General features: G+C 38.8%; 3 protein-coding genes across 3 annotated transcripts; all 3 read right to left on the minus strand.

Moving 5' to 3' along the window:
* LOC107607146 (protein FAR1-RELATED SEQUENCE 5-like) lies at positions 489-2,462 on the minus strand. Its single transcript, XM_016309126.1, has 3 exons — positions 2,350-2,462; positions 849-2,235; positions 489-722 (listed from the first exon to the last, which is right to left on the minus strand). The coding sequence occupies exons 1-3, from the start codon at positions 2,460-2,462 to the stop codon at positions 489-491; spliced, it is 1,734 nt and encodes a 577-aa protein (XP_016164612.1).
* LOC107607147 (putative protein FAR1-RELATED SEQUENCE 10) lies at positions 2,059-2,984 on the minus strand. Its single transcript, XM_016309127.2, has one exon. The coding sequence runs from the start codon at positions 2,931-2,933 to the stop codon at positions 2,517-2,519; it is 417 nt and encodes a 138-aa protein (XP_016164613.2). The 5' UTR covers positions 2,934-2,984; the 3' UTR covers positions 2,059-2,516.
* LOC107607148 lies at positions 7,490-9,849 on the minus strand. Its single transcript, XM_016309128.1, has 2 exons — positions 8,120-9,849; positions 7,490-8,003 (listed from the first exon to the last, which is right to left on the minus strand). The coding sequence occupies exons 1-2, from the start codon at positions 9,847-9,849 to the stop codon at positions 7,490-7,492; spliced, it is 2,244 nt and encodes a 747-aa protein (XP_016164614.1).

Raw genomic sequence — 11,276 nt, forward strand, 5'->3', positions numbered from 1 at the left:
GGTCCCTGATTATATCGGTTGCTAAATTTAATTTTTTATATTTTTAGATTTAATTTTAAAAATTTATGTTAATGTTAGAATATTTTTAAGAAATAATATTATAGCTTAATAAATCTATTAAAGACCGGTCGGTTATGGCACGTCAATGTGATCCAATTTGGTGATAAATAGAAGACACGATTTAGCGTTCGTAGTTAAAATTTGGTGGCTAAACTCCGTTATTATGGTAGTGTACGTGATAATTTTTCCAGTAACATTTTAAACATCGTATTTTTATTCTATGTCTTATATTGTCCTATTATAGTAAACGAAAAAGGTGATAACATAAAAAGAAAAGAAATTTCAAAAATTTAATAGTAAATGAGTAAAATAACATAATCTTCCTAGTTCAATAAATGTCAAATCAATCAATGAATGCAAACTATACAAAACAAAGGTAATTAGTAAATGGTACAAAATTACCAATCATCCTAAAATCTGAATTATCTTCAATCTGCCATTCCAGTTTCAGGGGCTACAACAGGAGACTCAGTTGTTCTGGAACTCATCCCGGACTCTTCGTTACTTGTAGATGCACAAACCGGGATATAGGGACCAGGACTTGATGTTTTCACTTGATCAGTAAAAGCCGATTTAGCTGCTGAGGTTGGTGCTGTTCCACCACCAATGTTCCTATCTTTTTCCATCTTCTGCTGATTTTTCATACTGTCATGACTTTTACGCTGATTACAAACCAAACGTCATCTTCCGTTACAAAAGCATAAAAATAACATAGTTTATAAATCCAAAACACAATATGCCGAATCACCATACAACGAAATTCTAAACATAGTTATAGTATGAGATACCTTAGTGAGGATGTCAAGATGGCTGCTGATATTCTTTTCTGTATCATCGTCTACTGGCTCCTTTGGGATTCTTCCAGGAACATTAGGACAACTTTTGTTGTAGTGCCCTATCACATCGCAGTTTGAACACCTTCTACGTTGCTTAAATTTTGAGTTTTTATTGGGAGCTCCCTTACTCTTCACCACCAATGGGTCAACAACGTAGTCATCGTCTAAATTACCTTTGTGTGAATTTTCACCTCGCTTTTGGAGTTTTGTAATTGTGTTGACAACATCATTTATTGCTTCGACAAAATCACTTGAGTTCTTACATGCAACATCCATCAACCTAAAACACTCAGCACCCAACACACCCAAACGACACTTTAGTACCTTATCAGAATTACTTGGATCATCGACGTTTGACTTCATGAAATCGCTCTTGGCATTCTTCTTCCAACGCTTGCAAACTAAGCTTTCTGGAATAACTTTAACGTGTTGGTGCTTTAGGCATGCGAATATGTGCATGCAGGGAATCCCTCTATTTTCGAACCACAGACACTCACAATGAAGCATCCCCCCAACTCTGTCAAACTCAACCACATGATCAATCTCTGGCACTCCAAAATTGTTACACTTGAAGTATAGTTTTCCACCATCCTGAATTACCAACTCTGTATTCATAGCACAAGCACCCTCAATTTCCTTCTTGACCTCCCAGAACATGTTACAAGATAAAGTCTTTGCAGTAAAATCTTCAAGTGTCGGCAAAGAAGTCACAAGTACTGGATCGGTATATTTACTATTGAACTCTGCAACTCTTTCATTGTTCCTGTAATGGCTAACAACGGTCTCCATGTTATTGATGAATTCAAGAAGGGTATCTTTCTTTCTCACATATGCTTTTATCAGAGAGTTAATCCCTTCACACTGGGATGTTGTCCTAATTTGCCCAAAAAATTGGTCCCTCAAATATGCAAGAGCCCATAAATTCCTCAACTCAAAGGTTTGGTCGACCCAAGAATTGCTTGATAAGTTATACCTCACCACCATGTCTCCCCACATGACCTGAAACTCTTCAACACTCACATTAGCATAAATCAATTTCTTGAAGTCATTTAAAAATTCACTGTTCTTAACCTTCTCGCATGCATTCCTATGTAAGTGCCATGCACATAGTCGATGTGTTGCATAAGGAAAGACATGTTTAATGGCTTCTCTCATTGAAAGATCTCCATCGGTGACAACTGCCATAGGGTGTTTATTCCCCATTGCTTCCAAAAAAGTTTCCAAGAGCCACTTGTATGAACCAATATCCTCATTAACAAGAAGACCACATCCAAATATGACGGTCTGCCCATGATGATTGCTACTAGAAAATATCACAAGTGGTTTATTGTAGACGTTCCTATTGTAAGTTGAATCAAATGTCAAGACATCCCCAAAGCACTCATAATCAATACGGCTAGTCCCATCAGCCCAAAACAAATTTTCCAATCAATTCTCATTACTTAATGTGTACTTGCCAAAGAAATAAGAATCATTCCCAGCTTTACCTCTCAGGTAGCTTATTGTAGCATTTGCATCACCACCCTTCACCTTTTTCTTTCTATGTTGAGTAATGAGGTTGTACATATCTTTTTGGTTGAATGACAAGTTTGCATATCCACCTTTTTGAGCAGCCAAGTATCACAAGATGTGATAGGTCCTGATGCCTATGTCGTGCAAATTCTTCGCCTGAGCTTTATCCGAGACACTGAATGTGCGATACTCAGGCATCATGCTAACGTCGAGTGGATCAACTAATCCATGAGAGTGCTCTTCATGGAACAAAACAACCTTCCATTTATGAATTTTTCTATCTAGTCTTGCACGAATTCTCGCCCGGCAACAACTTCGAGTTAGGGGTCGGTGGTCCCTGATTCTTTCGTCCTTTTCAACCTCTTCCTTTCTTGAGCCCGCCCGATTGCAAACAATTTGGCGCATAATTATGCAACCATTGCTATCGTGTCTGACTTCATCCAACCTCACAGCGAAACCGTGCATCATTGCATAAGTCTTGTAGAATCGATAAACAGCTTCCTCATCTGTAAACTGAAGTTGCATGATATCTTCTCGTGACAGCTCTGCTATTCTCTTATCTTGAGGTCTATCTTCATCAGCCTCCGTATCGTCATCTAAAATATCTAGATCGTCTCCTCTTGGGAACTCCTCATCGGAGTCTATTCCAAAAAAATCGCTATCCGACGGCTCCATCTCCAAAAAATCAACATACACCTACAATTTATAAAAATACATCACCACACAATTAACATTTCACAGATATGTAGACTAGAAAAATTACCACTAATTCACATAAAATACAGCAACACCTTTAAAGAACTAAAAGATTTTAATACAATCCATCCAATTGTATTTACTTTTATGCCCCCATTTGGTTGACTAGCTTCTTTGTATCTTAAAGACCTAAGCAGAACAACATATATTTAGATTAATTTTTTTCAGAAAATGAGCATCAATGATTTCATCACTTTAGAATTTCATTTGTCATGGTCTGTACAAAGTAGAAATGACATTCTCACCAAAGATAAAATGAAGGAAATATGTGTAACAATGAAAACATGTGGTAGTAATACTTGCACCTGACCAGAACTATGTCAGGCACGTTATGTTTATAGAAACAATATAGATAATAAATATTAGAAATTGATTCAAATGAGGCGTATAAAGGAAGACAACACTGAATTTATTTCTCAATTATATTTAATTTGAAGCAGATATAAAAATTTATATTTAAACAACTCTTTCTCTCGCATATTTTTAATAGCTAAAAAAATTTTATTTCATATAATTTTATATTCAACATTTTAAATTATCTTTAGTTTTATTATTCTTTAGAATTTTTAATTTTTGTTTTTATTACTCTTTTTCCTTATCATTATCTATCTACATATACTTCACCACCACTCTTATATTAGTTTGTTCTCTCTTCCTTCCTCAGTTTTTATTCTCTTTCTATCTTCTTTTCAATCGAAATTAGTTACCAACATATATTAATTCATAATTATTACACTCAGAAGTGAATACTACTTTAAAAATAAAAGTTCAAAAAAAAATCGCGTAACTCTTATGTGTATCATCTACACTCTTATAAATGTAACGAATGAGTAAATTTAACCTTTTTTTTAATTATGAGTTTTTTTTATTATCTAATACATTCAAAGTCACATATTCATTTATGATAAAAGTTAAAAATTAAAGTTAAATGACGTTAGTACTTTTTGGTTTAATAAAATTAAAATAAAGTACAAAAATAAGGATAAAAACTAAAAAATTAGATGACTCTAGAAAAGGATAATGTTCAATTTTATGTCATTATGTATGAGAACAGTGATTTATTTTATTATATTTATTTTTGTACCAAATAACAAAAGAATTAAATTTTATGTCCATTTTTTATTACTTATGTTACTTATTTATAGTTGTTTAAATTATACTCTATAGTCATTGTTCCGTCCTAAGCGAACCGAGGTATACGACGTCAAAGTTAGCTGCTTGTGTCTTTTGGAGAGCTTATATGTCGTCCAGGGGGCAGCGTTGCAAGAGAACCTCGGTACCTTGAAACACGGCGGCGGGAGCACCTGCAACAAGCACTCCGACGCTCAGGTAAGAATAAGTATTATCAGAGAATAAGAGAAATAAACTAGAATTAGTAACATGTAACCTGCCCTTCCTAGGTTGCTTTAGGTTTGGTTTTATAGATGAAATGAAGTGCTGTATGTTGCTTGGTTGTTCCGATATTCGTGGATCAGATGATGAGTTCTGTTGTTATTGGTAACGGCTAGAGGATAGTGTGTGACTCACGTGTGTTTTTAGTCAAATGGTTGTTTCAGTTTGGATATGTTTGTTACCGGGATTTATGGTCGGTTTGCTGATGTTGATGTTAATTCCGATCTTAGCGGGGTACACGTCATAGCCCCCAAGCTCGGCTGGCATCGTGTGTGGATGGTAGGCGAGCTTATTTTTGTTTCTTCTCGTCTTCGGGCTTTAAAGTGGTCTTCGTGGGAATTTTGAATGACTTTTGGAAGACTTTTGTTGTTTCTTCTTGCAAAATGTGCCCGTTTTTAATGCACTTCTTTGCCGTTTGGGATTTTCATGCTTTGTTTAACGGTTGCGAGTTAAGTTACCCACTAAGTTAGTGGGCTTGCAATAATTTTTCCTTGCTTTGGAAATTTCATTGCTGTTTCAAATTTTTTCTATTTGCTGACTCTTGCCATGACTTCTAAAGGTTTGTCTTTTTCTCTGTAGTTTGTTTTCGTTTCTCTGTTCCTTCTTCTGAGATGGCGAGAAATAAGGAAAAAGATAAAGTTGTGGAAGAGGATAAAGCTAATCCATATTACTGGGTTCATGATGACGTGAGGACTCGCTCCTCTTCATTTGTTAGTGTTGATTCCATGATTGAGCTTCGGGGTTTACATGTTGTGAAAGAGGGTTCTGGTACTATCGTTGAATTCCTCCCCTGTTCTAGTGAAGATAGGGTTTGCTAGAGGAGGGGGGATTGGCAGTACTTCTACTCCTATATGCCTTGTCTCATTGAACTTCATGTTAGGTTTCCATTTTCTGCGTTTGAGTGTGACATTTTAACTCAGCTAAATTGTGCGCCTTCACAGTTACACCCTAACTCATGGGCGTTTCTTCGTGCTTTCCAGTGTTTAATGAGTTTTCTGACTATTCCATGTTCTCTCGCTGTGTTTTTCTCTATGTTTCAAGCGAAGGGGGTCCGAAAGGGGTTGTGAGTATGTTTGAGTAGTTACCCTGGTCGTTCGCTCTTCCTTCTTTATAAGTCTTCTTTCAAGAATTTTAAGTCTTTGTTTGTGAAAGTGAGATCAGTGGAGTCCGAGTACCCTTTTTATCTTGACGACGAGTTGATAGAGCGGTTTTCCCTATATTGGTGTTCGAAACCTTGTCAAATTCTTGAAGCTGTTGAACGGAGTGAGGAGGAGGAGTGATTGATAGATTTTTTAGTTGAGAGTTTTGCTGGAGGGGAGTGTTTATCTATCCCTGACCTTCTTCGTTATCACGATTCTGGGGATATGGAGGGTTTGAAAGCATATTTAGGTATTTCTTGATTTTTTGCATTTTCGCCCCCTATTTATTTTATTCATGCTGAACTTTTTCGCTTCTATGCAGGTGGGCGAGTTCCTCTCCTTGATCCTTCGCGTCTTCAGTCTTTTCTTAAGAAGAAAAAAGAAAAGCTTACTGATGCTTCTGTGGTTGTTAATGAAGAGGGTGGTGATGCCGCCCAATCTGTTGCTCAGCCAGTGTTTTCTTTCAAAAGGAAGAGGGATAATGTTGAGAGATCTGTGGAGGTGATTTCAGAGGATAATAAGGAGGTTACTGGAGGTTGTAGGTTTGCTTTTGATCGGCAGAAGAAACTTCATGGTTTTATCCCAGGATCTGGATCACATTCTCTCTGGAGTGATCAATTTGACTTCGCCGATCTCTCTGATAAAGTGTCTCAGTATCCTAGTGATATGCTTATGACTCGTCGGGTAGGCATGGAAGCGCTTGGGAAGTTCGTTCAGGTAATGTTCATCGTAGTCCGAGCTATTCAGATGTTTTTATTTGATTTCTTGATCTTTATTTCGGCTCCAAACTTTGTTTAGATTGTTGCCTCTCGCCTGATGTGTGTTGGTCGAACCACCGAGCTCATCGGTGCTGAACAGCAAGAGGCTGTAAACAAAATTGCCGATTTGGAGAAGTCATGTGGTACGAGGATTGCTGAACTGGAGAAATCTGTGAAGGAGAGAGATGATGCTGTTATTGGTGCTGTGGCTAAGGTAAAGGAATTTGAGGAGGAGGTGACTCGCTTGAGAGATCAGATTCGGTTGCTGCAGGCTGAGGTCATGGAGAATGATGTTGCTAAGGGTCGGCTTACTTCTCGTGTTCATGAATTGGAAGAAAATGTCATGGAGATGTTCTCTTGTGGTTTTGAGCATGCTGTTAGTCAAATTTCTGTATTGGCTCCGGAGTTTGATTGCGGTCAGCTTGACATGACTAAGATAGTAGTTAGTGGAAAGTTGGTTGTAGATGGTACTATGGAGGAGCATGATGAGAACGCTCCTCCTTCTTAATTTGTTTTGCTTTGTTTTCTTTGGATATGTATTGATAACTTTTTTAGTTTTTGTCTGACTTTTGGTTTTTGGTGGCCGAGATGTGGTCACCTTGTTTTGACATGTTGAACTCGGATAATGTTTTGTCTTTGGCCGAGGTTAAGCCAAGTTAACGATATCACTTTGTTGTGATGTTTGTATGCTTTATTGCTCTTGTACTTTGTTTGTTAGAATTGGATTTGCTTGAAGAGTATCGTTCATGTTGATTTGAATATATTGGGCGTCCGGCCTCATTAAAACCCTCCTTAGGCAAAACCCTTTTTTGGGAAAAAGCTCTTAAGGGGGAAAAAGAGTACCTTCATCCGCTAATAGTACAACTTATGATCTATACATTTTTAATGATGAAACATTCCAGTTCCCTGATACTGGGTTGCCTTGAAGTGTGTGGAGTTGATAAGCTCCCATTCCGAGTACTTTTGCTATTCGAAAAGGTCCTTCCTAGTTTGCGGCGAGCTTGCCATGCGAAGGGGGCCGTCTTGCATCTTCGGTTCATCTGAGGACTAAGTCGTCCTTAGTAAATGTTCTTGGAATGACTTTTCTACTGTGTTTTCTTTCCGCCAATTGCTTCATGGCTCTTTGTTTAATTGCCGCAATATCTATGTCTTCTTCGACGAGGTCAAGCTCGGTGCTCCTTATGCGTGTGTTGTACTGTTCATCGTATAGTTCGGTTCTGATTGTAGGAGTCCCGACCTCTACTGGGATTAGCGCTTCTGATCCATACACTAGTTTGAAAGGTGTTTCGCCTGTGGTGGTTTGTATTGTTGTGTTGTAACTCCACAATATTTCTGGGATCAGCTCGGCCCATTCACCTTTTGCATTGTCAAGCTTTCTTTTCATTGCCTGCAATATAATTCGGTTAGCAGTCTCGGCCTGCCCATTGCTCTGTGGGTGTTCGACCGAGCTAAAATGATGCTGTATATTAAATTTTTTTAGAAATGAGCCGAGCTTATTATCTGTAAAATGTCTGCCATTGTCTGATATTATTTCCTTTGGTATTCCAAATCTGCATATTATGTTTCTCCATATGAAAGATCTTACCTTTTCGACTGTTATTTTTGCTAAGGGTTGTGCTTCTATCCATTTTGAGAAGTAGTCTATTGATAGTAAAAGAAATTTTACCTGTCCTGGCGCTGTTGGAAATGGGCCGAGAATATCAAGCCCCCATCTATGGAAAGGCCAGCTACCTCCCTGCTGTGTAATACCTCAGCCGGCTTTGTAGAGATAGCCTCATGTTTTTGGCATTTGTCACATTTCTTGACTTTTGTTATGCAATCTCTTTTCATGGTTGGCCAATAGTATCCTGTTCGGACGATCTTTGCGGCGAGAGCTCGTCCTCCGATGTGGTTTCCGCATATGCCCTCATGAACTTCGTCCATCACCTCCCTTGCCTCCTCAGTGTTTAGGCACTTTAGTAATGGTTGTGAGATACCTCGTCTGTATAGTTCTCCACCTATGTTTGTATAGAGACTTGCTCTTCGCTTGAAGTGTTGCATGTTGAGCTCGTCTCTGGGTATGGTGCCTGTGTTGATGTATTCAAGAAAAGGTGTTCTCCAATCATGGAGGTGGTTAATGCTTATAGATAGTAATTCAATACTGGGTTTTTTAAGTGTGAGTTGTGATAATGCCGACGTTTGTGTGTCTGATCTAGTGGCGGCAAGTTTGGATAATACATCGGCTCTAATATTCTTATCTCTATGCACATGTAGAATAATGAATGAACTGAATTTTGAAATAAGATCCTTTGCTACGAGCCAATATCGCTCTAGCAAGGGATCATTTACCTGATATTCTCCTTGGATTTGTTGAACCACCAAGAGAGAATCGCAGTGAGCTGTTAGACTTTGTACCTGGAGGTTGAGGGCGAGCTTGAGTCTGGCTATAAGGGCCTCATACTCTGCCTGATTATTGTTTGCTGGGAAGTGGAACTGGAGAGATTGCTCAGCCACCACAGTGTCCCCTTCTTTCAGAATTATCCCAGCTCCGCTTCCTCCCTTGCTGGATGCTCCGTCGACATGTAGTTCCCAGCATTTGTTGTGTACGTCTGAGGTTAGTTCTGATATAAAGTCAGCGAGGATCTGTGCTTTTAAGGCTGACCTTGGTTGAAATTGGATGTCGAATTCTGAGAGCTCGATGGACCATTTAGTTAGTCGTCCAGCTAGTTCTGGTTTTGTCAGTATTTGTCTTAGCGGTTGGTTTGTCCGTACTATTACTGTGTAGCTCTGGAAGTAGTGTCTGAGTCTTCTCGTTGTTGTTACGAGTGCTAAGGCTAGCTGTTCTATCTTCGGATACCTCTGTTCTGTGGATTGCATGACTCTACTGACGAAGTATACCGGTTGTTGTGCTTTTTCTGTCTCAAGGACTAAGGCCGAGCTTATAGAATGATTAGAAACAGATAAATATAAGTATAGCGGTTTACCGACATCTGGTCTTTGCAGTACTGGTGGAGATGACAAAATGGTTTTGAGCTCGGTGAACGCTTTCTCACATTCCTCTGTCCATTGAAACTTTTTGTTCTTTGTTATTGTTTGGAAGAAATGGTATGATCGGCTTGATGCTGATGGTAGGAACCGAGATAGTGCTGCTACCTTTCCTGCCAATTGTTGTACTTCTTTTATTGTTCTAGGGCTCGCCATGTTGAGTATTGCTTCACATTTTTCGGGGTTTGCTTCGATTCCTCGTGAAGTTAGCATAAATCCGAGGAATTTGCCACCTTGCACCCCAAAGGCGCATTTTTCTGGGTTGAGTCTCATCTTGTATGTTCGTATCTGTTCGAATATCTCTTTAAGGTTGTCGCAGTGTGACTTCTCCTGGGTGGTCTTGGCGACCATATCGTCGACATAAATTTCCATGTTCCGACCTATTTGGTTGATGCCAGGGCATTTTGGCCAGTTTCACTGACCTTTTCTTGACTGTTTTTAGGTTAGTTTCATGCATTTCTTTAGGAAATAAGCTAGTTTTAGGTAAATTTTCACTTATGCCTTGACTCAAGCATACATTGTGCATTTTACATGATTTTATGAGGATTTTGCATAAGTTTAGTGACAAATATTATGTTGCATTACTCATGACTTGGACTAGAGCTTTGATGCACTTTGTTGCTTAATTTCAGGACCAAAAAGGAGCAAGAAAAAGGGAGGTAACTTGCAAAGATTAATAAGAAAAGTGACTGCCAATAACACTCTCAAAAAGCCATCAATGCCCACGTTAGAGAGTCACGTTAACCAAGTTAACATGAACTCTAACGTGGAGAAAAGAAGTTGAGCCAACGTTAGTGACACTCAACATTGTCACTAACGTTCCAGTGTGCCCCTTCTTGTTTCACGTTAAAGCCCACGTTAACTAGGTTAACGTGGCTTCTAACGTGGTCCTTGCCAACCTTCGAGAACGTTAGTGACACTCAACATTGTCACTAACGTTGGGATGGCTAAAGATGGCAACGTTAGAGGCCACGTTAACCTAGTTAACGTGGACTCTAACGAGAGACTCAGGGGCACATTGGAACGTTAGTGACAATGTTGAGTGTCACTAACGTTCTCGAAGGTTGGCAAGGACCACGTTAGAAGCCACGTTAACCTAGTTAACGTGGGCTTTAACGTGAAACAAGAAGGGGCACACTGGAACGTTAGTGACAATGTTGAGTGTCACTAACGTTCTCGAAGGATTAACAAGGCAACATTAAAAGCCACGTTAACCTAGTTAACGTGGGATTTAACGTGAGGCAAAAGGGTGCATTGGAACGTTAGTGACAATGTTAAGTGTCACTAACGTTCTCGAACTTATATTCTCACTAAATGTTAACACCCCTAACGTCCTGAGCTTAAGTCTCTGCCCACTCCGTACTTTCTCTCTGCAAGTAAAGCCAAGCCCAAATAAAGAAAGGAACTGATTCAAACTCAAGATCCAAAGGCCCAAGACTTGAAGAATGAACTAGAAGCTGAGAAGAGTAGTATATATAAGAGTAGCTTTGAATTGTAAAATAGTTCTGGAGGGATGAGGAATTACTCTCTGTATTTACTTTCTTTGCAATTTCTAGTTTCATGATGTATTCTCCATCTTTATTTTCATTTTCAAGAGCTATGAACAACTAAACCCCTTTCATTGGGTTAGGGAGCTCTGTTGTAATTTGATGGATCAATACTAATTTTCATTGTTCTTCTTCTATCTTTCCTCTTGATTTTACTTGAAAGCTTTCGATCTTCATCCAATTGAGTAGTTATCTTGGAAGAGAAGCTATTCAAACTTGGATCTCTTTTGAACCTTGGAAGAGGAATGAAGA

Source organism: Arachis ipaensis, chromosome B07, assembly GCF_000816755.2.
Source record: "Arachis ipaensis cultivar K30076 chromosome B07, Araip1.1, whole genome shotgun sequence".
Lineage (NCBI taxonomy): Eukaryota > Viridiplantae > Streptophyta > Magnoliopsida > Fabales > Fabaceae > Arachis > Arachis ipaensis.